Source organism: Somniosus microcephalus, chromosome 13 (genome assembly GCF_052327205.1).
Source record: "Somniosus microcephalus isolate GS21.2 chromosome 13, FLI_Smic_1.0, whole genome shotgun sequence".
In the NCBI taxonomy this organism is placed as follows: domain Eukaryota; kingdom Metazoa; phylum Chordata; class Chondrichthyes; order Squaliformes; family Somniosidae; genus Somniosus; species Somniosus microcephalus.
In genome coordinates this window covers 93,778,101-93,804,746 of record NC_140999.1, presented here as the reverse complement: position 1 = coordinate 93,804,746, position 26,646 = coordinate 93,778,101, and the positions used below count along the sequence as shown (strand labels likewise).

Below are 26,646 nucleotides of genomic sequence, written 5' to 3'. Positions count from 1 at the left end.
ACCAGTTAATTGCCTCTATAATCCCATTTTGAGAGGCCTTTCTGATTTTAACACTTTCTCCCCATCCTACACGTCTCCTCTGGAACACACCAGTTAATCCTGGCAGCCTCACAAGTGGATTGCTTACCAACAGCTGCAGCTCCACCATTAAAAAGGAGTTTTCACCAATGATCATTTGCAGGTGGCAGAACTTTGTTGTCTCAGGTCTGGGGGAACTTTTAGCAGGCATACCCATTGTTGTGGAAGTTTGGAGCCTGACACCCATCTCCAATGTGACCTCCTGGGAATCCCCTCTCTCTACCTTGACTGAGCGCTTCCTCAACTGAGGCATATACCAGAAGCCTGGGAACCATTTATTTTCTTTCCTCCTGGACATCAGATTCGGATGAAGACCAGCCGTGGCAGCAGCAGAACCATGAACAACAGCAGCACCAACACCAATAGCAACAACAGGAGCGCCAAGCTGCTGCTCACCCACCTGAAGCTACACAGGCCAGAAGGCACCAGCGCATGACCACATTACTGCCCAGGATGCAAGGGACGCACTCATGTTGGCCAGATTTGCTTAGCCTGCACAATCAAACACTTTTGCCTCGCACCTTCTTACCAGAGCATCGATAATGGACAAGAACCTGCGGATTCCTATCACTCTGACCACCATACTGACAATTGCAAGTCGCTCTAAGCCCTCAATGTGGAAGTCCCATTTGCGAAATGACACAGGCCACAACAGTTTGCCAGCAGAAGTTTTTATCACAACAAACAACTGATGGCATTTCAAAAATAAACATAACATAACACCCAAGTGACTACCCTTGTGACTACTTGTGCATTATCTTCCTCTTACGCATGCTCCTATGTGGTGCTTCCCCTGCGGCTTCAGCAGATGTGGAGGCCCCTTGCTCACTTTCTTGCTGCTCCTGTCTCGACGCCTTTAGCGGCTGTCCTCTGGGGTTGCTAACCTGTGAGGGCTCGGCAACAGTCTGCTGCTCCTGCGGCTGTGCAGGGGATGAGACGCCGATCTCAGTTGGGTGAGGACTCTGGTGGGGCTCTGACCGAGGGATTTGCAGTGGCATGGTCATGTGAGCACTTGGAGAGGAGTCCCCACTTCCTTGTTGTCTGCCACCAACATCCCTCTCATGGGTCAGCCCCACTTCACAGCTAGCAAGTGGCTTGACAGCATCTTGCTGCACTTCAGGGGGGCCATGAGGACCCATTTCTGCACCGGAAGTCCTACTCCAGAGGACTTCCATGAAGGTCTGGTTTCTATGCTCAATAGCTGATCATCGCCCCTCAAGAGATGCCAGTCTATTCTGAACAGTGACCATGTTTTCAACACTCTGGCGACTTAGCTCCTCCATGGGCGTAGCCATCCTTTCCTCTACCATAGCCATCCTTTCCATGGTGATGCGTTCATGCACCAATGCCTCCACAAAGGATCTGCTCATGTTCACGATGGACTCCTCCATTCGCTTCACACTCACAGCGACCCTGGAGACAAAACCTGCCAGAGACTCTTGCACCTGTTCCTGGAGTTCCAGCACCGCTCTTCTTCTGGATGGACCCGGAAGCACAGGGTCAACATGCAACATGCAGCTGAGCCGACCTGGCAGAGTCCTGCAACCTCCGACGAGGGCTCTCCTCTGCTGTCCCTGTGTCCACCATCTGCTGATGCTCACTTGTGAGCTGTGATACACCAGGTGACAATACTACTCTATCTCGCGAAGGTCCCACCAAGGTGTGAGTGTCTGCGCTGGTAATGGGTGCGCTGAATTCTGCTGACGCTACGCCCTCAGAGGCTGCAGCTTCCTCTGAGGAGTCTTGAAGCTCAGGCTATTCCTCCTGGACAGTGGGGGGTAAAAGGAAAGAGTTAGAGATGTGAGATAAAGGTTACATGCACATTGAATTGTGCAGATAATCATAAGTGAATCTGTTAGAGCATCAGAATCATTATCAGTCACTCATGCACTGTCAATGAGAGAGATGCCAAACTATTCTGTCACCAGCTTGCTGTGATGCGCCCGTCTGTCCGTCCCCCACTTGCGAATCTTCCTCCGGCGATTTCCAGGGCCGCCTCCTCCGAGGTGGTGAGCTGGGCTACTGAGGGTGGTTCTCCTCCTGTCCTTGCACTTTCCCCCTTATTGTGGGCTTGTAGGAACGATAGTTCCTATCTGAATAATTGCAGTTCGACTCAGTAAATCAAAACAACAAAGTTTAATAACAATGAAGTTAACTAGTAAACTACAGGAGAAGATGTATACAGGTCTGTTCAGGCGGCGAGGCACTCGAAGACTGCTGGAAGGTTCTGGAAACCGACGTCATGATGTCATCGCATTCTTCGCGCCACTGGCGGTCATGTGATCGGCGTCATGACGTCATCACGCAGAGTATAGGAAGGTACATATATATATAGTTAACAAACAGTTTAAAGGTGCAGTACGTGGCTGCACTACAATGCAGTTAAAGAGATTATTCGCAAATGTTCTGAGTCTCTTAGTGGCTCCGCCACAGGCGCCCCCCCAGAATGCTCTTTAACAGACAGTGTCAAATGAACAGGAGGCTTGATAAGCCTGGTCGAGCGACGGCGAAACTCAGGCAGCGGGAATGGAGCGTTGAAGGACGAGTCGGTTCTTGGCTGCGTCTGGAGCGGCACGACAGGCGTGGAGGAAACAAGAGGTGCTAGTGTAGGCGACATGGAAACCGATGCAGGCGGTTCACTGGCGGGCTGGTACCAAGCTGGTCCGGCGGTCAACGGAGGTCGACCACGGCGAGGCGGTTGAGCAGCAACGACTGGTTCACTCCGATCGAGATGGGCCGGTTTAAGTCAGTCAATAGAGATGGTATCTGGTTTGCCACCGACGTCCACCGTGAAAAAATTTTCACCCGATGAGATGACCCGAAACAGTCCAGCATAAGGTGGTTTTAACAGGCCTCTGTGAGCGTCCTGCCGAATAAAAACATATTCAGAGCTCATGAGCTCTGCCGGGACGTGAGGCCTCTGTAGGTTGTGATTCGAGGTTGGAATAAGCAGGCAATTCTTGGCCACCTCCTGATGCTGGAGGAGCTGCTGAGCCGCAGACCACGATTCCATGTGTGAAGGGATAAAGTTACCTGGTACCCGAAGCGGCTGGCCGTAGACTAACTCGGCCGATGAAGACTGGAGATCATCCTTGGGGGCTATTTGAAGGCCTAGTAACACCCAGGGGAGCCTGTCCACCCAGTTGGAACCACGCAAGCTGGCCCGGAGTGACGCCTTGAGCGACCGATGGAACCGCTCGCACAGGCCATTCGCTTGCGGATGGTATGCGGTGGTGCGGTGCAGCTTGGCACCCAAACCTTGCGCGACTGCTGTCCACAACTCTGACGTAAATTGTGGGCCTCTGTCAGAGGAGATGTCGGATGGTACCCCGAACTGAACTACCCACGATGAAACGAACGCCCTGGAGACGTCTGATGCAACAGTAGCACTCAATGGGATCGCCTCTGGCCACCTGGTGGTATGGTCCACTACCGTCAGGAGATGTGTGAAGCCTCGCGAAACGGGAAGAGGACCCACTAAGTCCACGTGTACGTGGTCGAAACGGCGTTCTGGCACCGGAAATTCAGCCAGTGGAGCTTTGACATGGCGATTAAATTTTGCTTTTTGACAATCCACGCAATGGTTTGTCCAGTCCTGGACGTTCAAATGCATTCCTTTCCAGACAAATTTACGGGACATTAGTCGTTGTGAAGCACGCATCCCTGGGTGCGATAAATCATGTATGGCCTGGAAAATTTTCTTACGCCATTCCAACGGCACGATGGTCCTGGGCACTCCCGTGGATGTGTCACACAAAAGCGTGGTTCCCGCCGCCTGGAACTTAACATCGGCCACCTGCCAACTGGAAAGCGTGGTCCGGTATGCCTGTACTTCGGGATCTGCCAGTTGCTCTTCTGCCAACCCAACGAAATCGATACCCAGGTGGACTGCCTGGACTGGAGAATGGGAGCGACAATCGGCCGCGAGATTATCTTTGCCGGACACGTGCCTTAGATCCGTCGTAAATTCGGATATAAAGGTGAGGTGGCGCTGCTGGCGGGCTGACCAAGGCTCTGTCGTTTTTGCCATTGCGAATGTACGTGGCTTGTGGTCCACGAATGCAGTAAACGGACGCCCTTCTAGGAGAAAACGGAAGCGTCGGACGGCTAAAAACAGGACCAACAACTCCCTGTCGAAAGTGCTATATTTTTGCTCGTTCTTGCGAAGCTGACGGTTGAAGAATGCTAACGGCTGCCACGCACCATCGACCCATTGCTCTTGAACCGCCCCGATAGCATAATCAGAGGCATCTGTAGTGAGGGCGATGGTGGTGCCCGGTAATGGGTGAGCAAGCATGGTTGTGTCTGCCAACGCCGCCTTGGTGTTAAGGAACACCTGGTCCATCGGCAGCGTCCAAGTGATAGCGTCCTTTCCCGACTTCCCTTTGAGCGCTTCGTACAGCGGCTGCATCAACTGGGCTGCCTTGGGGACGAACCGGTGATAGAAGTTCACCATCCCCAGAAACTCCTGCAGGGATTTGACTGTGTGAGGCCGTGGGAATGCTGTAACTGCCTCTACCTTGGTAGCTAGTGGGACGGTGCCGTCCAAAGTGATCTTGTGTCCCAGGAAATCGATGCTGGATAATCCAAACTGGCATTTGGCAGGGTTGATGATGAGGCTGTGCTGGCTGAGACAGGCAAAAAGTGTGCGCAAATGCTGTAGGTGTTCCTGCGAATCTCTACTGGCGATGAGAATGTCATCCAAGTAAACAAAAAGAAAGGGCAAATCTCGTAACACAGAGTCCATGAGCCGTTGGAAGGCCTGCGCTGTGTTTTTCAACCCGAAAGGCATTCGGAGGAATTCGAAAAGTCCGAACGGTGTGATGACCGCCATTTTGGGGACATCTTGCGGGTGTACCGGGACTTGGTGGTAACCGCGGACGAGATCCACCTTGGAGAAAACGGAGTTGCCAGCCAGATGGGCCGAAAAGTCCTGGATATGAGGTATTGGATACCTGTCCGGTGTAGTGGCTTCATTTAGCCGTCGGTAATCCCCGTAAGGTCGCCAGCCACCGCCTGGTTTGGGGACGATATGCAGTGGGGAGGACCAAGGGCTATTGGAGCGTTGGACAATCCCGAGGCATTCCATGGTGCGAAACTCAGCTTTTGCCGCTGCGAGCTTGCCTGGTTCCAACCGACGTGCCCGGGCATAAACCGGCAGTCCCTTCGTCGTGATGTGATGCACCACTCCGTGCCTCGTGACTGCTGCTGAAAAAGCAGGCCTGGTGAGCTCTGGAAACTCCCCGAGCAGGCGCGTAAACCCATCCTGTGCTGCAAGCGTACAGGCAATCGACCAGGGCATGGTGGTGCTGCGATGGCACGGCAGTGCGTGGAAAGTGGATGCATTTATGAGTCAGCAGTGTTGGACGTCGACCAGAAAGCCGTTGGCGCAGAAAAAATCGGCCCCCAGGATAGCCTGCGAAACTTTAGCCACAATAAAATCCCAAACAAATCTCTGACCACTGAAGGTTAAATTGTCTGTCCGTTTTCTGAACGTGCGGATATCCGCGCCATTAGCTGCCTCGCGGGGTGGACCGCGCCCGCCGGATTGCAGATCGAGCCTTGAAGCTGGCAGAATACTGCACTGGGGTCCAGTGTCGCACAAAAAACGTCGCCCTGTCATGGAATCCGTGATGTACAGCAGCTTTCCCGCCGAACCAACTGCCATGGTGAAGTGGACGTTTTTTTTAGACCCAGTCAGTTTTGCCGAAAGACGCGGGCTTCGTGGAGTTTTTTTTTTGGGGCGAAAAACTGCAGGGCGGGCGGCAGCATCGAGCTTTGGCACCAAAACGAGCGTGGTATGCACACCAGCCTGCGGGAGGAGGGCTGGGCTGCGCCCGCGAGGGGGAAGGGCGCCTCGTGGCTGCACAATACTGCTGCGCAACAGTAAAAAACTTGTCTGCCTCAGTCGCAAGTTCTACACAGTCCGTAATCGGAGAATTGGCCAGGGCCGTCTGAACCGGTTCTGGTAGCTGGTTAAGGAAAAGTTCGCGGAACAAAAAACATTGGGGCTCCGAACCCAAAAGAGTGAGCATCTAGCTCATCAGTTCAGAAGGTTTTGAGTCCCCGAGGCCGGGCATAGCAATAAGCCTGCGTGCGCGCTCCGACTTATTGAGACCAAACACCTGTAGCAAACGAGTTTTAAGAGCCTCATACTTGCCCTCTTCTGGTGGATTGCCCAGGAGGCTGACGACCCGCAAGGCCGTGGTGCTGTCGAGAGCGGAGACCACGTGAAAATAACTGGTCGGATCCGCTGTAATCTCTCGGAGTGAGAACTGGGCTTCTGCCTGGAAGAACCATGCTGATGGCTGTTGTTCCCAGAACAGTGGAAGTTTAAGGGCGACGGCGCTCGTGTTCATTCTTGAATCTCAACGAAAGTTGTTCGATGAGATCGGGGTCACCAATGTAGGAATGGTAGTTCCTATCTGAATAATTGCAGCTCGACTCAGTAAATCAAAACAACAAAGTTTAATAACAACGAAGTTAACTAGTAAACTACAGGAGAAGATGTATACAGGTCTGTTCAACTGCAAGGCACTCGAAGACTGCTGGAAGGTTCCGGAAACCGACGTCATGACGTCATCGCGTTCTTCACACCACTGGCGGTCACGTGATCGGCATCATGACGTCATCACGCAGAGTATAGGAAGGTACATACAGTATAGTTAACAAACAGTTTAAAGGTGCAGTACGTGGCTGCACTACAATGCAGTTAAAGAGATTATTCTCAAATGTTCTGAGTCTCTTAGTGGCTCCGCCACAGGCTCTCTTTTCCTGCAATGAGGGACACAAGTGGAGTTTGAGTGAGAATGAAGGAGTGAGTGTAGAGAATCCATAGCATAGATGCTTAGAAGGAGACAAAGGGCCCTCCCTGTGTGTTGTAAGTTGTTGTCATTGCATCACAGTGATAGGAAGTGTGAGGGCTGCATGGTAGAATAGTTAAGTGAATGTGACCATAGAGAGAGAGGGAATAGGGAAGGGTGCAGGGATGTCAGTGTCAAGTGGGATGTGGAGGAAGAGGTTGGTAAAGCAGAGTGCTGGAGAGGAGAGGCGATGGGGATCAGATTGAGGGTGACCTCCTGGGCCACTTGCATCCACAGAATCTGCTGGGGAGGCTTTTTCCTCCCTGAGGAAGGGAAGAGCACCGCCTTATTTGATCTTGCTCCCTCCACCAGAGCTTGGAGGGAGGCCTCATCGAACCTTGGAGCACACTTTGGCCTACTGCTGGACATAGTGGCTGAATGAAGTGATCACAACAATGGGCATAAAGTTTAAAGTCTCCAGAAGAAGCAAGGCTACTTGCAGGCCTTAAATCCAGCAGCATTGATGATGTCATCGGAGGTGACTTTCTGTATGAAAAGACTCATTGGGCCAGGGGATCCACACGCTGGAAATCAAGTCACCAATTAGGGCAAAATCACACTTTTTCCCACTTCACATCGGAGTCGGGGTCCTGACATGAAAACCACCTGACACAACCCAGCCCACCTCAACAGCAAAATCGAGCCCCATAGATCATAGAGTCATAGAGTCATAGAGTTATACAGCACAGAAAGAGGCCCTTCGGCCCATCGCGTCCGCGCCGGCCATCAAGCCCTGTCTAATCTAATCCCATTTTCCAGCATTTGGTCCGTAGCCTTGTATGCTATGGCATTTCAAGTGTTCATCCAAATGCTTCTTGAATGTTGTGAGGGTTCCTGCCTCTACCACCCTTTCAGGCAGTGAGTTCCAGATTCCAACCACCCTCTGGGTGAAAAAGTTCTTCCTCAAATCCCCTCTAAACCTCCTGCCCCTTACCTTGAATCTATGCCCCCTTGTTATTGACCCCTCTACTAAGGGAAAAAGTTCCTTTCTATCTAACCTATCTATGCCCCTCATAATTTTGTACACCTCAATCAGGTCCCCCCTCAGCCTTCTCTGCTCCAAGGAAAGCAACCCCAGCCTGTCCAGTCTTTCTTCATAGTTGAAGCGCTCCAGCCCAGGTAACATCCTGGTGAATCCCCTCTGCACCCTCTCCAAAGCAATCACATCCTTCCTATAGTGTGGCAACCAGAACTGCACACAGTATTCCAGCTGTGGCCTAACCAGCGTTTTGTACAGCTCCATCATAACCTCCCTGCTCTTATACTCTATGCCTCGGCTAATGAAGGCAAGTATCCCATATGCCTTTTTAACCACCTTATCCACCTGTTCTGCTGCCTTCGGGGATCTATGTACATGCACACCAAGGCCCCTCTGATCCTCTGTCTTTCCTAGGGTCTTACCATTCATTGTGTATTCCCTTGCCTTGTTAGTCCATCCAAAATGCATCACCTCACACTTTTCAGGGTTAAATTCCATTTGCCACTGTTCTGCCCATCTGACTAACCCATCTATATCGTCCTGCAGACTGAGGCTACCCTCCTCGCTATTTACCACCCCACCAATTCTCGTGTCATCTGCGAACTTACTGATCATACCTTTAACATTCACATCCAAATCATTAATGTAGACCACAAACAGCAAGGGACCCAGCACCGATCCCTGTGGTACTCCACTGGACACAGGCTTCCAGTCACAAAAACAACTTTCAACCATCACCCTCTGCCTTCTGCCACTAAGCCAGTTTTGGATCCAATGTGCCAAGGCACCCTGGAACCCATGGGCTCTTACCTTCTTGACGAGTCTCCTATGTGGGACTTTATCGAAAGCCTTACTGAAATCCATGTAAACCACATCCACTGCACTACCCTCATCCACACACCTAGTCAACCCCTCGAAAAATTCAATCAAATTGGTCAGATATGATCTTCCCTTGACAAAGCCATGCTGACTATCCCTGATTAATCCTTGCCTCTCCAAGTGGAGACTCATTCTGTCCCTCAGAATTTTTTCCAATAATTTCCCTACCACTGATGTTAGGCTCACTGGCCTGTAATTCCCTGGTTTATCCCTACTACCCTTCTTGAATAATGGTACTACGTTAGCTGTTCTCCAGTCCTCTGGCACAAAGTCCAAAGTCACCGGTTCCTCCCAAGCATTCTACACTGAAATGTAGGTGTTGTGTCCGTGTATAGTAAGACACAGACTGCGGAGAGCGGTACAACAGGTGTTTACTGAACGTGGCTCACACTGGAACTGATCTGTACAGATTACTACTCAGTGTTATATACAGGTGTGGTCACTGCCGGTACTGCAGTATACATGAGCTGTAAAAGATAGTTCCCCCCTTAAAGGTATATACACTACAATTCCTCCCCTTTTAGATTAACAGTACCATAACACTCATTTAACAATTAAATATCAAACTAATTACAATTAACACTTTCAACATGCAACATTAGCTGAAAATAGTCTATTTATATATTCAGTCTTTGGGGAGGCTTCCTGATCCTTTCTGGATAGCGCCTTTCCCGAGTGTCTTGCTCTTGGTGCGGAGGCGATTCTGGCCCCCTGTCGTCGGTTGGTTCATCAGCTTCCGATGCTACTGTTTCTGGGGTAGATGCGACCTGTACGTCGGGTTCATCACCAGGTACGTATGGGCAAGGCATGGGGTTGACTTGTTCCTGTGATTCTAGGATCTGGTCAGCAAGGCGTCTCACGATGCTCTCCCCAACGTCCACTGTGTACATTAGTGGGCCCTGCCGTGTGCATATCGTTCCTGGCTGCCATTTTTCTGTTTGGTAGTCGCGGGCCAAGACTGGTTGCCCTACATTGAAGCTCCTTGTTGGCTTCTGATGGATGTGCTGGAATTGCTTACTCTCTACATCTCTTCGTACGTTTGGTCTGAGCAAATCCAGGCGAGATCTTAACCTTCGGTTAAAGAACATCATGGCTGGTGCCTGGTTGGTGACTGCATGTGTCGCATGTAGGCGAAAAGGAAATTGTCCACCTTGTGCTGCAGCGGAATGTTGTCATTGTACATAGCCTTTATTGCCTTCTTAAAGGTTTGTACGAACCTCTCAGCCAATCCATTTGTGGCTGGATGATACGGGGCGGATGTGTAATGCCTTACTCCATTCTTTTTCAAGAACCTCCGGAACTCTTCGGACACAAACTGTGGTCCGCTGTCAGAGCAAATCTGTTCTGGCAAGCCATTCTTGGCAAAAATGGTCCGTAGGACTGCAATAGTTTTCTCCGTGGTGGTGGAGGACATTTTGATGACCTCAGGCCATTTCGAGTGCGCATCCACGGCTATTAAAAACATTGAGTCCATGAATGGACCAGCAAAATCAATATGCACCCGTTGCCATGGAGATGAGGGCCACTCCCATGGGTGTAGAGGGGCCTGTGGTGGTGCATTTTGGACTTTCTGGCATCCTGAGCAGCTCTTGGTCAGGTCCTCGATTTGTTTATCGATTCCCGGCCACCACACATAAGCCCTGGCTAGGCTTTTCATTCAATATTTTGACAGGATCCACTGCTGGTGCTTCCTCCGCAGTAGGCAGTGGCAGGCATGATAGCCCATCAGCATTTCCATGCTGTTTCGTGCCCTTATATTCAATCTCATAGTGGTGCGCCCCTAGAAAAAGTGACCATCTTTGTAGTCGTTGCGCAGTCATCACCGGAACGCCCTTCTTCGGATTAAAAATGGAGACAAGAGGCTGGTGATCAGTCAGCAAGGTGAATTTCTGCCCGTGCAGATAGTGATTGAACTTTTTCACTCCCCACACTAGGCTGAGGGCCTCCCTGTCAATCTGGGCGTAGTTACGCTCGGCTGAGGTTAGTGATCATGACGCAAAGGCTATTGGCCTCTCTGAGCCGTCCGAGAATTTGTGCGACAGCACCGCTCCAATGCCGTAGGGTGACGCATCACATGCCAACCGAATTGGTAATGCTGGGTTGTAATGGGCCAATACTTCTTTCGATGTGATTAGTGTTTTGCTCTTCTGGAAAGCTCGTCTACATTCATCACTCCACTTCCATGGCACCCCAGTTTGCAGTAGGGTGTTCAGTGGGTGTAGTATTGTAGACAAATTTGGCAAGAACTTATGGTAGTAGTTTACCAGTCCGAGGAACGACCTCAGTTGTGACACAGTTTCCGGTGCTGGAGCCTTGACTACTGCCTCAATCTTCTCTGGGGACTTATGTAACCCCTCTTTATCGATAACGTGGCCACAATACGAGATCTGTTTTCTAAAAAACTCGCATTTGGGGCGGTTAGCTCGGAGCCCATATTCCTGCAATCTAGTGAGCACCTGCTCCAGGTTGGCAAGGTGATCACTGTCATTTTCGCCCGTGACCAGGATGTCGTCCAAATAACACTGGGTCCCTGGGATCCCTTGCAGGACTTGTTCCATTGCCCTCTGCCAAATAGCCGGAGCTGATGCTACCCCGAATACCAGCCAGTTGTATTGGTAGAGACCTTTATGGGTGTTGATTGTGAGGTATTTTTTTGATGCTTCTTCTACCTCCATTTGCAGATACGCCTGGGCCAGATCAATCGTAGTGAAGCGTTTCCCTCCAGATAGCGAGGCAAAAATATTTTCAATCCGCGGGAGTGGATATTGTACGGTGTGAAGGACCGGGTTCACTGTTACCTTAAAGTCCCTACAGATGCGAACCTTCCTTGGTTCCCCAGGCGTGCTGCTCAACGACTTTTTCATCACAGGGACGATGGGTGTAGACCACTCGCTCCAGTCTACCTTGGACAGTACACCTGAACGTTCCAGACTCTGCAGCTCTGCTTCGATGGCTGGGCGGATCGCATAAGGTACCGGTCTGGCCTTAAAAAATTTTGGGCTTGCCTTTTCTTCAATTTTAATTGTCGCTGTCATGCCTTTTAGTGTTCCGAGTCCTTGCTGGAACACTTCTTTCGCGTCAGTTTAGATCTTTGACAGTCGCCCAGGTGTGACGTCGTCATCCTTTTTGTCAGCCACAGTCAGTGCCTGTATGGAATGCCAATCCAGTTGTATTTTCCGGATCCATTCACATCCCAGTAATGGTGGTCCTCCATCTTGCAATACATACAGGTCTAGTTTTGGTGTTTCCTTACCGTTATATATAACGGTCACCCTTATTTTTCCTTTGGGGTAGACTTTTTGCCCCGTGTACGTCTTCAAAATAATTTTTGTGTCTCTCAAGGGTATGTGTGAGAATAGCTGCTCATAGTCCCGTCGGTTTATGACTGTTAGGGCTGATCCTGTGTCCAATTCCATCTTTACCTGGACTCCTGCTATCTTGAAAGTGACCCAAATGGTTCGGTGATCCTCCGTTGTGATCACATTATGTAGTTTCAGACAACTCAGTTCCCTGCTTTCGGAGTCGTTATCACTCTTTTGTTCGTCTGAACTATTCTCCGTCATCTTATGTACCTTCTTGTACTTTTCTTTGGTAGGTTTCTTATTGCTGGTTTTCTTTCCCGACCTGCAGACTCATGCTATGTGTCCTACTTTTCCACACTCTCTGCACACTTTGTCTTTGAACCAGCAATCATTCTGGTCGTGTGTTGTTCTGCCGCAGCGATAGCACTTCTCTGTTCCATATGACATTTCATTTGTGCCGTATCCTTGCGGTCTCTGTTGTATCTCTGCAGCGCCCCATGCTGCTGCTTCATATGATACCGCAATGCTGAAAGCCTTTTCAGATAAAAGCCGTTTCTGGGTTCCTTCACTTTGAAGCCCACACACAAACTTGTCCCTTAAGGTATCTGCCAGTCCCGCTCCAAACTGGCAGTGTTTCGATAGTTTGCGCAGTTCTGTTAAATAATCAGCATTGCTTTCATCCCTATGCTGGTTCCGTTTGTGAAACTTGAATCTTTCTGCTATCAGCAGCGGTGTGGGGTTTAAATGTTCCTGTAGTATCGTTACTATGTCTTCCAAACTCTTTTCCATTGGCTTCGTTGGGGTTACTAGATTTCATAATAAACCATACGTCTTTGCACCCATTAAATTTAACAATACCGACGCTTTCTTGTCATCTGACACCTCATTTGCCTTGCAGTATACCTCTATTCGTTCGACATATGTAGTCCAATCTTCGACTTCATTGTCAAATGTGGTGATACTGCCACTCTTCGGCATTTTGGGTGTGGTTTAAAATGGCGTCTCCCAATGGCTTAAAATTGCGTCTCCCGCGCTTTCCTTCCTCCCCCGCTGCTACCAACGCCGCTCCCGGCGGTTCTCGTGGCAATGGCGGCACCCTGTAGGTTTCACGCACTTCTCCTGCGCTGCTGCCAATGCTGCTCTCGGCGGTCCTCGTGGCAATGGCGGCACCTCACGGGTTTCTGCGCGACCCTCTCCCTCTCTTCGACGCTGATCAGCCCCTGAACACCGGCTGCGCCCTGTGCACTCTGCCCTCTCTCTCTCCCCCCCGTCGATGCTGCTCGGCCCTTTGCTGTGCCGCTCGGTCGGGCTCTAGCCCGCCGCTGTCCGGGAAGGGTCTGCGCACTACCTGTTGCCAGCCCGTTTCGCTGGACCACCTCAACTGGAAAGCCAAGCCTGGCTCTCGACAGCCTCCCCCGCAATTCTCGAGTCTCTGCTGGATGACTGGGCGGTTGCCCGTGGTCGACGCCCGAGTCTCTGGCCTTGACCTCCAATCCACTGATCTCCAGGAACGAATCCCTGGGAGGTGATGCAGAGTTGCAGGTAGGTTCGAACTTGCCTTGTCGCCAATGTTGTGTCCGTGTATAATAAGACACAGACTGCAGGAGAACGGTACAACAGGTGTTTACTCAATGTGGCTCACACTGTACTGATCTGTACAGATTACTACTCAGTGCTATATACAGGTGTGGTCACTGCTGGTACTGCAGTATGCATGAGCTGTAAAAGATAGTTCCCCCCTTAAAGGTATATACATTACAGTAGGCTCAAAGATATGGCTCCTAGCATCCCTCAGCCTGCGGTTTTGTGAGTCTTCTTCTCATATCCTTCTCACATTCGCTGATTGAGCCAGTTTCAACCTCTTGCCCCTTAGTTGGTGCTCCAACAAGCCAAAGAACAACAGTTGGCCATTAACACTGACAGAAACTCCAAGAACACTTTACCTTGGACAATGGCCAGCTATTTCCAAACATGACTGCTATTTGTCTGGCCACTGCCCTTTGACCCTCCCAACATAAATGAGCCTACTGGTAGCAGAACTACCATCAGTGTACCTCTTCAGGTCATAGAGGCACACAAGCCTCTTCACCACATCTAGGTGGAAGTCAATGTACAGGTTATTGACTTAGTTTTAGGGAATGGAGCTGGGCAGGTAGAAGACGTATCAGTGTGGGAGCATTTTGATGCTAGTGACCATAATTCTATTAGATTTAAGGTAGTTATGGAAAAGGACAAGGATGGACCAGGAATAAAAATTCTAAATTGGGGAAAAGCAAATTTTGCTAACCTCAGAGGGGATTTAGCCATAGTGGACTGGAAACAGCTACTTGAAGGTAAATCAGTGTCAGAGCAGCGGGAGGCAGTCAAGGAGGAGATCCAGAGGGTTCAGACCAAATATGTGCCCTTAAAGGTGGGACGAACAAATCTAGAGCCCCCTGGCTGTCTCGGGACATACAGGGTAGGATAAAGAAAAAAAGGGAGGCGTATGACAGATACCGAGGGCTAAATACTCCAGAATCTTTAGAGGAGTACAGAAAGTGCAGGGGTACAATTAAAAAAGATATTAGGAAAGCAAAGAGAGAGCATGAAAAATTCTTGGCAAGTAAAATCAAGGAAAACCCAAAGATGTTTTATAAATATATTAAGAGTAAGAGGATAACTAAAGAAAGGGTAGGGCCTATTAGAGATCATGAGGGTAATCTGTGTGAGGAGGCGGGAGATGTCAGTAGGGTTCTTAATTAATACTTTGCGTCTGTTTTCACAAAGGAGAGAGGTGAAGCAGACATTGCTATCGGGGGGAGGAGTGTGAAATATTAGATGTAATAAACAGAGTGAGAGAGGAAGTATTAAGGGGTTTAGCAGCTTTAAAAGTGGATAAATGCCCAGGCCCGGATGAAATGTATCCCAGGCTGTTAAGCGAAGCAAAAGAGGAAATAGTAGAGGCCCTGACCATCATTTTTCAATCCTCTCTGGCTTCAGGTGTGGTGCCGGAGGACTGCTAATGTGGTACCCTTGTTTTAAAAAGGGAGAAAAGGATAGACCGAGTAATTACAGGCCAGTCAGCCTAACCTCGGTGGTGGGAAAATTATTGGAAAGAATTCTGAAGGACAGGATGAATCTTCATTTAGAAAGACACGGATTAATCACGGATAGTCAGCACAGATTTGTTAAGGGAAGGTCGTGTCTGACAAACTTGATTGAATTTTTTGAGGAGATAACAAGGAGGGTAGATGAGGGTAGTGCATTTGATGTAGTGTATATGGACTTTAGCAAGGCTTTTGATAAGGTTCCACATGGCAGACTGGTCATGAAGTTAAAAGCCCATGGGATCCAGAAAAAGTGTCAAGTTGGATTCAAAACTGGCTCGGAGACAGGAAGCAGAGGGTAATGGTTGATGGGTGTTTTTGTGACTGGAAGGCTGTTTCCAGTGGGGTTCCACAGGGTTCAGTACTAGGTCCCTTGCTTTTTGTGGTATATATCAATGATCTAGACTTGAAAATAGGGGAAATGATTAAGAAGTTTGCAGATGATACTAAAATCGGCTGTGTGGTTGATACTGAAGAAGGAAGCAGTAGACTGCAGGAAGGTATCAGTAAATTGGTCAGGTGGGCAGAACAGTGGCAAATGGAATTCAATCCGGAGAAGTGTGAGGTAATGCATTTGGGGAGGGCTAACAAGGAAAGGGAATACACATTAAATGGGAGGACACTGAGTAGTGTAGAGGAACAAAGGGACCTTGGAGTGGATGTCCACAGATCCCTGAAGGTAGCAGGCCAGGCAGATAAGGTGGTTAAGGCATACAAAATGCTTTCCTTTATTAGCCTTGGAATAGAATACAAGAGCAGGGGAGTTATGCTTCAACTGTATAAAACACTAGTTAGGCCTCAGCTAGAGTACTGCGTGCAGTTCTGATCACCACATTACAGGAAAGATGTGATTGCACCAGAGAGGATACAGAGGAGATTTACAAGGATGTTGCCGGGAGTAGAGAATCTTAGCTATGAGGAAAGACTGGATAGGCTTGGTCTGTTTTCCTTGGAACAGAGGAGGCTGAGGGGAGACCTTATTGAGGTGTATAAAATTTTGAGGGGCATAGATAAAGTGGATAGAAAGGACCTATTTCCCTTAGCAGAGGGGTCAAAAACCAGGGGGCACATATTTAAAGTAATTGATGGAAGGTTTAGAGGGGATTTGAGAGGAAATTTCTTCACCCAGAGGGTTGTGGGGGTCTGGAACTCACTGCCTGAAAGGATGGTAGAGGCAGGAACCCTAACCACATTTAAAAAGAACTTGGATGTGCACTTGGGATGCTCTAACCTGCAGGGCTACGGAACAAGAGCTGGGAAGTGGGATTAGGCTGGATAGCTCTTTGTTGGCCGGTGCGGATTCGATGGGTCGAAATGGCCTCCTTCCGTGCAATAACTTTTTATGATTCTATGAGATGCAGAAGAAACTGATTTCTGCAGGAGTATCTTGTCTACTATCTTGTATCTTGTCTACTAATAAGATCGCCTCTCATTCTTCTGAACTCCAATGAGTAGAGTCCCAATCTACTCAACCTCTCCTCATATGTCCATTCCCTCATCCCCGGGATTAACCGAGTGAACCTTCTTTGTACTGACTCGAGAGCAAGTATGTCTTTTCTTAAGTATGGACACCAAAACTGCATGCAGTATTCCAGGTGCGGTCTCACCAACACCTTGTACAACTGAAGCAATACCTCCCTATTTTTATATTCTATCCCCCTAGCAATGAAAGCCAACATTCCATTGGCCTTCTTAATCACTTGCTGCACCTGCATACTAACCTTTTGAGTTTCGTGCACCAGGAACCCCCGATCCCTTTGTACTTCAGTACTTTCAAGTTTCTTGCCATTAAGATAATAACTTGCTCTACGATTTTTCCTGCCAAAGTGCATAACCTCACACTTTACAGTATTGTATTCCATCTGCCAAATCTCTGCCCACTTACTTAGCCTGTCTATGTCACCTTGCAGGTTTTTTGTGTCCTCCTCACTCACTACTTTCCCTCCCATCTTAGTATCATCTGCAAACTTTGAGATGTTACACTCGGTCCCCTCCTCCAAATCGTTAATATAGATTGTAAAGAGTTGGGGACCCAGCACTGACCCCTGTGGAACACCACTAGTTACTGATTGCCAGTCTGAGAATGAACCATTTATCACAACCCTCTGCCTTCTGTTAGATAGCCAATCCTCTATCCATGCCAGAATATTACCCCCAATCCCGTGATTTTTTTATCTTAAGCAATAATCTTTTGTGTGGCACCTTGTCAAATGCCTTTTGGAAGTCTAAATACACTATGTCCACTGGTTCACCTTTATCCACCCTATATGTTACTTCCTCAAAGAACTCCAGCAAATTTGTCAAACATGACTTCCCCTTCATAAAACCATGCTGACTTTGTCCTATTAAATTATGATTATCCAAATGTCCTGTTACTGTCTCCTTAATAATGGACTCCAATATTTTACCTACCACAGATGTTAGGCTAACCGGACTATAGTTTCCAACCTTCTGTCTACTGCCCTTTTTAAATAAGGGCATTACATTAGCAGTTTTCCAGTCTGCCGGGACCTTTGCTGAGTCCAGGGAGTTTTGGAAAATTATTACTAATGCATCTACAATCCCTACCACCACTTCCCTCAAGACCCTAGGATGCAAGCCATCAGGTCCAGGTGATTTATCCGCCTTGAGTCCCATTATTTTAGCGAGTACCACTTCCTTAGTGATTTTGATCGTGTTTAGCTCCTCCCCCCCTATAGCCCCCTGTTTGTCCAGTGTTGAGATATTCTTAGTGTCTTCTACTGTAAAGACTGATACAAAATATTCATTCAGTGTTTTTGCCATCTCCATATTTCCCACCATTAATTTCCCGGTCTCATCCTCTAAGGGACCAACATTTACTTCAGCCACCCTTTTTCTTTTTATATAACTATAAAAACTCTTACTATCTGTTTTTATATTTTTTGCTAATTTACTTTCATAATCTATCTTCCCTTCCTTAATCAATCTTTTTGTTATTTTTTGCTGTCTTTTAAAGTTTTCCCAATCCTCTATCCTCCCACTAGATTTGACTACCTTATATGCCCTTGTTTTTAGTCGAATACTATCCTTAATTTCTTTACTTAGCCACGGATGGCTGTCTTTTCTTTTACACCCTTTTCTTCTCAGTGGAATATATTTTTTGTGGAAGTTGTAAAATAACTCCTTAAATGTACACCACTGATCATGTATAGTCTTGCCCTTTAATCTATTTTCCCAATCCACACTACTCAATTCCGCTCTCATACATTCATAGTCTCATTTATTCAAGCTTAGCATGCTTGTTTGAGATCCAACCTTCTCACCCTCTAATTGAATATGGAATTCAACCATGTTATGGTCACTCATTCCAAGGGGATCCTTTACTAGGATATTTTTAATTAGTCCTGTCTCGTTACACAGGACCAGATCTAAGGTTGCTTGCCCCCTGGTCGATTCAGTTACATACTGCTCAAGAAACCCATCCCTAATACACTCAATGAACTCATCCTCAAGGCAGCCCTGCCCAATTTGATTTGTCCAATTAATATGATAGTTAAAATCCCCCATAATTATAGATGCTCCCTTATTACAAGCCTCAACTATTTCCTGATTGATACTCCATCCAACAGAGTTGCAACTGTTCGGAGACCTATAGACTATGCCCACTAGTGCTTTGTTCCCCTTATTATTTCCATGCTGTTTCGTGCCCTTATACTCGATTTCATATTGGTTCGCCCCTAGAAAAAGGGACCATCTTTGTAGCCGTTGCGCAGTCATCATCGGAACGCCCTTCTTTGGATTAAATTGGTTGGTGGTCAGTCAGCAAGGTAAACTTCTGCCCGTGCAGATAGTGGTTGAACTTTTCACTCCCCACACTAGGCTGAGGGCCTCCCTGTCAATCTGGGCGTAGTTATGCTCGGCTGAGGTTAGTGACAGAGACGCAAAGGCTACCGGCCTCTCCGAGCCGTCCGGGAATTTGTGCGACAGCACTGCTCCAATGCCATAGGGTGATGCATCACACGCCAACCGAATTGGTAGTGCTGGGTTGAAATGAGCCAACACCTCTTTCGATGTGATCAATTCTTTGCACTTCTGGAAAGCTCATTTACATTCGTCATTCCACTTCCATGGTACCCCCGTTTACAGTAGGGTGTTCAGTGGGTGTAGTACTGTAGACAAATCCGGCAAGAACTTATGGTAGTAGTTCACCAGCCCGAGGAACAACCTCAGTTGTGACACATTTTCCGGTGCTGGAGCCTTGACTACTGCCTCAATCTTTTATGGGGACTTATGTAACCCCTCTTCATCAATAACGTGGCCACAATACGAGATCTGCTTCTGGAAAAACTCGCATTTGTGGCGATTAGCTCGGAGCCCATATTCCTTCAATCTAGTGAGCACCTGCTCCAGGTTGGCGAGGTGATCACTGTCATTTTCGCCCGTGACCAAGATGTTGTCCAAATAACACTGGGTCCCTGGAATTCCTTGCAGGACTAGATCCATTGCCCTTTGCCAAATAGCCGGAGCTGATGCTACCCTGAACACCAGCCGGTTGTATTGTTAGAGACCTTTATGAGTGTTGATCGTGAGGTACTGTTTCGAGGCTTCTTCTACCTCCATTTGCAGGTATGCCTGGGCCAGATCAATCTTAGTGAAGCGTTTCCCTCCAGATAGCGAGGCGAAAATATCTTCAATCTGCGGAAGCGGATATTGTACCGTGTGAAGGACTGGGTTCACTGTCGCCTTAAAGTCCCCACAGATGCGAACCTTCTTTGGTTCCCCAGGCATATTACTCAACGACCTCTTCATTACAGGAACGATGGGTGTAGCCCACTCGCTCCAGTCCACTTTGGACAGTACTCCTGAACGTTCCAAACCTTCCAGCTCTGCTTCGACGGCTGGGCGGATTGCTTAAGGCACCAGTCTGGCCTTAAAAAACTTTGGGCTTGCATTTTCCTCTATTTTGATCATCGCTGTTATGCCTTTTAGTGTTCCGAGTCCCTCCTGGAACACTTCTTGTGCGCCAGTTAGCTTTTTAACAGTCGTCCAGGTGTGACGTCATCATCCTTTTTGGCATCTACAGTCAGTGCTTGCATGGAATGCCAATCTAGCTGTATCTTCCGGATCCATTCACGTCCTAGCAGTGGTGGTCCTCCATCTGGCAATACATATAGGTCCATTTTTGGTGTTTCCTTGCCGTTATCACAATCACAGAATCACAGAAACCCCACAGTGCAGATAGAGGCTATTTCGGCCCATCGAGCCTGCACCGACACATATCCCACCCGATCCCTGTAACCCCTACACCAACACATATCCCACCCTATCCCTGTAACCCCATGTATTTAACCCCCTAACACTAAGGGTCAATTTATCATAGCCAATCAACCTAACCCGCACATCTTTGGACTGTGGGAGGAAACCGGAGCACCCGGAGAAAACCCACGCAAACACGGGGAGAATGTGCAAACTCCACACAGACAGTCGCCCGAGGCCGGATTCGAACCCGGGTCTCTGGCGCTGTGAGACAACAGTGCTAACCACTATGCCACCGTGCTGCCCTTTATATAACATTCACCCTTATTTTTCCTTTGGGGTAGACTTTTTGCCCCGTGTATGTCTTCAAGACAATCTCTGTATCTCTCAAGGGTATATGTGAGAATAGCCGCTTGTAGTCCCTTCGGTTTATGACTGTTAGGGCTGATCCTGTGTCCAATTCCATTTTCACTTGGACTCTGGCTATCTTGAGCGTGACCCAGATAGTTTGGTGATCCTCCGTTTTGATCACCTTATGTAGTTTCAGACAACCCAGCTCCTTGCTTCCGGAGTCTGTATCACTTTTCTGTTCGTCTGCACTACTCTCCGTCACCTTATGTACCTTTTTGTACTTCTCCTGTGGAGATTTCTTGCTGCTGGTTTTCTTTCCCGACCTGCAGACTCTTGCTATGTGCCCTACTTTTCCACACTGTCTGCACACTTTGTCCTTGAACCAGCAATCATTATGGTCGTGTGTTGTTCTGCCGCAGCGATAGCACTTCACTGTTCCGTATGACATTTCATTTGTGCCATATTCTTGCAGTCTCCATTGTATCTCTGCAGCGCCCCGTGTGGCTGCTTCATGTGATACTGCCATGCTGAAAGCCTTGTCCAGCGTAAGATCCTTTTCTGATAGAAGCCGTTTCTGGGTTCCTTCACGTTGAAGCCCACACACAAACTTGTCCCTTAAAGTATCTGCTAGTCCCGTTCCAAACTGGCAGTGTTTCGATTGCTTGCGCAGTTCCATTAAATACTCAGCATTACTTTCATCTTTATGCTGGTTCCTTTTGTGAAACTTAAATCTTTCTGCTATCAGCAGCGGTGTGGGGTTTAAGTGGTCCTGTAGGATTGACACGCTGTTTTCAAAATCCTTTTCCACTGGCTTCTCTGGGGTTACTAGGTTTCGCAGTAAGCTATACGTTTTTGCACCCATTGAATTCAACAATACCAGCGCTTTCCTGTCATCTGGCACTTCATTCGCCTTGCAGTACACTTCTATGCGTTCGACATATGTCGATCAATCTTCGACTTCATTGTCGAACGCTGTGACACTGCCACTCTTCGGCATCCCTGGGTGTGGTTAAACTGGCTCAAAATGGCGTTTTCCCGCGCTCTCCCTTCTTCTCCACTGTGGCTCACAATGGCATTTTCCCGCGCTTTCCTTTCTTCCCCGCTGACGCTGCTCGGCCTTTGAACACCGGCTGTGCTCTGTGCGTTTTCCTTTCTTCCCCGCTGACGCTGCTCGGCCCTTGAACACCGGCTGCATGCTGTGCGTCTTCCTGCGCGCCTCTCTCACTCGTTGACACTGCTCGGCCCTTGAACACCGGCTATGCTCTGCTCTCTCTCATTGACGCTGCTCAGTCCTGAACACCGGCTGCACCCTGTGCGCTCTTGTTGACGCCGCTTGGTCCTGAACACCGGCTGCGCCCTGTGCACTCTAACCTCTCTCTTCTCCCGTCGATGCCACTCGGTCCTGAACACCGGCTGCGCCCTGTGCGCTCTACGCTCTCTCTTCTCCCGTCGACGCTGCTCGGCCTTTTTCTGTGCCATCGGTCGGCTCTAGCCGCCGCTGTCCGGGAAGGGTCTTCTCCGTACCTGTTGCCAGCCCATTTCGCTGGACCACCATGACTGGAGAACCAAGCCCAGCTCTCAACAGCCACCCCTGCGATGCTCAAGTCCCCGCTGGCTGGTCGACGCCCGTGCTTCTGGACTCGGCTTTCTTCTTTCACTGTTCTCCAGGAGCGAATCCCTGGGAGGTGATGCAGAGTTGCAGGTAGGTTTGAATCTTCTCGTCGCCAATGTTAGATCCGTGTATCTTGATGTTGTGTGTCCTTCAATAACTAGGCAAGAGACTGCAGGGAACAATCAACAGGTGTCTACTGGATGAGGGTTAATCTAAAACTAACCGTACAGATCCCTGCTCAGGGTTTATATACATGTGTGGTCACTGCCGGTACTACAGTATACAGGAGCTGTAAAAAGTAGTTCTCCCCTTAAAGGTACATACACTACAGTGGTTGGGTGCAAAGAAGACCAGTATTTATTGAAATAAAGAATAAATTGCTGTACAGTGAAAATAATAGCGAAAACAGCACACCTATACTTAATACAGCACACCTTTGCTTAATACAGCACACCTTTACTTAATACAGCGTACTTTTACTTAATACAGCACACTTTTACTTAATACAGCGTACTTTTACTTATTACAGCACACTTTTACTTAATACAGCGTACTTTTACTTAATACAGCACACTTTTGCTTAATGGGAGGAGAAACGGACACATCGAGAGAAAATTGACTAAAATTACTATTTAACAAAGTCCCTCTTTAATTCCCACCCCTAATACCTATCTAGGTTGCCTTGTAAAGGGCCAGAAAGTTTTATGCTCACCAGTGAATGCCTGCTCCGTGCCCCTGCGGTCTGTCTTAGATTCTTCACCGCCCCGAAGTAGAGATACCCCAGTAATTCAAAAGTAACTGCTTGTATTCCACTTCTTTGGGTGGGCTGTTGAGCTGTTCCCCTTGTAGGCAGGGCACTGAGGCAAGGCGGCAGAGAGAGAGAGAAGTGCTTCCTGAGGGGCTATCTTTATACCCCATTGGGAGCCGTTGTCTTTGCGCCCAAATCTGGATGTATCTGGGCTATACAAAAGGGACTGAACTGTCCCCATTGACTGCAATGGGTTTGAATATGTTAACCATTCATTTTAACTGGTTTGCGACTGGTTTGAAACGTCCCACTGAATCCTTAATGTTCAGTTAACAGCACTCAAGTGGTTTGTAAACAATCCATTGTCCTGCGGTCACCGCCCAACTGCAAATGATTGACAGCTTTAAGTACTTAAGCCCTTGAGTCAACATTGTAGAGGGCCTATAAACAAACAACCCTTTGTCCTGTGAGTGAAACTTCCTAAACTGCAGTTGATTGACAGTTTCAAGCACTTCAACATATTCACACAGGCTGGTGTTTTCAAATCCTTTTGTCAGCCAGCGATGGGAGATATTCTGGCAGGCTGTCTTTTTCTTCTGCCACGAGGCCTGACAGCCATTTTGATACCCTGGGTTTTTAAGGTATATTCCACCCAGGTTTTCTTTAATCAAAAAAATAATCTTCGGGGGCTGTAGAAATTTTCCGAAATTCTTGCGAACCTTACAGTCCCCCATCGGATACTAAAACTTGCTTGTAGTATTCTGTTTAAAGGTGAGCAATAATTTCTGACCCCCACAAACAACCTTCCCTCATACTTATCTATATCTATCTCTGATCCCCGACACCTCCATCTCCCCTACCCAGAGAGAATCGTAGTATACGGTAGGCATCTATCGAAAGAAAAACATGATTAGTTACAATAATTCAAACATGGAGGGGGCCCAATGCCCCTGCACCACTTGTGACATAGTTTTAACATGATACAACATCTTTAATGGGATTACCACCAAGCCAAAACATATCTGATAAAAATACAAATGGAAGAAAATGAGCTTCCTTTTTTTTTATAATGCAATTGCTGGACACTTTAATAAATGGCACCATTCTTCAGCCATAAATGTATTTCAAACTTTCACAATCTATGGACACAATAATTCATAGGCATATGCAATTTGTTCAATTAACTCTAAACACGTAGTACAATTTCGCAGCTAGGAACTAAATTCACACATTATTTCCTTCGGAGTTGGGACCAGTACATAATAGAAAATATAAAATAATTAACAGGCTTTTTGAAAACTCTTAATCTTAATCTGGATTTCCAATAACAGTTTAATAGCTGTGGGCATCTGCCTCCTGCAGACCCCTCCCTTCATGGGCTAGGGGTGCTCCCTTCCCCGAGCATCCAAAGACACGATGGTCCTCTGCACTGTAGTGTATGTACTTTTAAGAGAGAACTACTTTTACAGCTCCTGTATACTGTAGTACCGGCAGTGACCACACCTGTATATAAGCCTTGAGCATGCCTCTGTACCCCCAGTCTTGAGACTACCCTACTCCAGTAAATAGCTGTTGATTGTTAAATTACAGCATCCGTGTGGTTATTGAAAAACATCATACTCTCAGAATCATGGATCTAACAGTGGCGACAAGTGTTGATTCGAATTTACCTGCAACTCTGCATTTCCCTTCGAGGATTCGCTCCGGAAGGGCGGTGGAAGAAAGTCGAGGCCAGAAACACGGGCGTCGACCACGAGCAACCGCCCAGTCGTCCAGCGGAGAGTGAACATCGCAGGGGAGGCTGTGGAGAGCCGGGCTTGGTTCCCGAGCCACGATGATCAGCAACAGACTGACGACAGGTACCAGGTACAGCGCAGACCCTTCCCGCACAGCGGCAGCTGGAGCCGACCGATGGCAGAGAAAAAGCCGAGCAGCGTCGACGGGGTAAGATAGAGGGTGAAGCGCACAGGGCGCAGCCGGGGGTTGGAAACCGAGCGGCGTCGAGGAAAAACAAAACGGAGAGAGAGAGGGTAAAGCAGCAGCCGGGTTCAGGACCAAGCAGCGGAAACGGGAAAGGCGCGCAGAAAAAAAACGCGCAGAGCGCAGCCAGGGCTCAAGGGCTGGACAGTGTCCACGTGGAGAAGAAGGGAGAGCGCGGGAGACGTCATTGAGCTGCAGAGAAGAAGGAAGAGCGCGGGAGACGCTATTTTTAGAAGCCGCAGTAGAGAAGAAGGGCAAGCGCGGGAAGAAAGGAAAGCGCGGGAGATGCCATTTTGTGCCAGCGGAGAAGAAGGGAAAGTGTGGGAGACGCCATTTTTGACAGTTAAATCACACCCAGGGATGCCGAAGAGTGGCAGTATCTCTACGTTCGACAATGAAGTCGAAGATTGGGCGACATATGTGGAACGTATTGAGGTGTACTGCAGGGCGAATGAAGTGCCAGATGCTAGGAAAGCACTGGTTTTGTTAAATTCCATGGGTGCAAAAACTTATGGGTTACTGCAAAACCTAATAACCCCAGAGAAGCCTGTGAATAAGAATTTCGAAAGCATAGTAGAAATCCTACAGGACCACTTAAACCCCACACTGCTGCTGATAGCAGAACGATTTAAGTTCCATAAAAGGAACCAACACAAAGACGAAAGCAATGCTGAGTACTTAACGGAACTGCGCAAGCTATCGAAACACTGCCAGTTTGGAGTGGGACTAGCAGATACATTAAGGGACAAGTTTGTGTGTGGGCTTCAAAGTGAAGGAACACAGAAACGGCTTCTATCAGAAAAGGATCTTACGCTGGACAAGGCTTTCAGTATGGCAGTATCACACGAAGCAGCCACAAGGTGCACTGCAGAGATACAATGGAGACCGCAAGAATATGGCACCAATGAAATGTCCTATGGAACAGGGAAGTGTTATCGCTGCGGCAGAACAACACACGACCAGAAGGAGTGTTGGTTCAAGGACCAAGTGTGCAGACAGTGTGGAAAAGCAGGACACATGGCAAGAGTCTGCAGGTCTGGGAAGAAAACCAACAGCAAGAAATCTCCACAGGAGAAGTACAAAAAGGTACACAAGGTGATGGCCAGTAGTTCAGATGAACAGAAAAGTGACACAGACTCCGGAAGCAAGGAGCTGGGTTGTCTGAAACTACATAAGGTAACCAAAATGGAGGATCACCAGACTATCTGGGTTACACTCAAGATAGACGGAGTCCAAGTGAAAATGGAATTGGACACAGGATCAGCCCTAACAGTCATAAACCAAAGGGACTACAAGCGGCTATTTTCACATATACCCTTGAAAGCTACAGAGATTGTCTTGAAGACGTACACGGGGCAAAAAGTCTACCACAAAGGAAAAATAAGGGTGAAAGTGATATACAAAGGCCAGGAAATACCTAAAATGGACTTATATGTATTGCCAGATGGAGGACCACCACTGCTAGGACGTGAATGGATCCGGAAGATACAATAAGATTGGCATTCCATACAGGCACTGACGGTTGAGGCCAAAAAGGATGACGACGTCACA

General features: G+C 48.2%; 1 protein-coding gene across 1 annotated transcript in view; it reads left to right on the top strand.

Annotated features, from left to right (window-relative positions):
• LOC147108494 (bone morphogenetic protein 7-like) overlaps nt 1–26,646 on the top strand; it is a 107,442-nt gene that overhangs the window by 64,008 nt on the left and 16,788 nt on the right. The window contains 3 exon segments of the mRNA XM_086004276.1: nt 6,264–6,321; nt 19,095–19,126; nt 24,478–24,493. Coding sequence (XP_085860402.1) covers nt 6,264–6,321; nt 19,095–19,126; nt 24,478–24,493 — 106 coding nt within the window.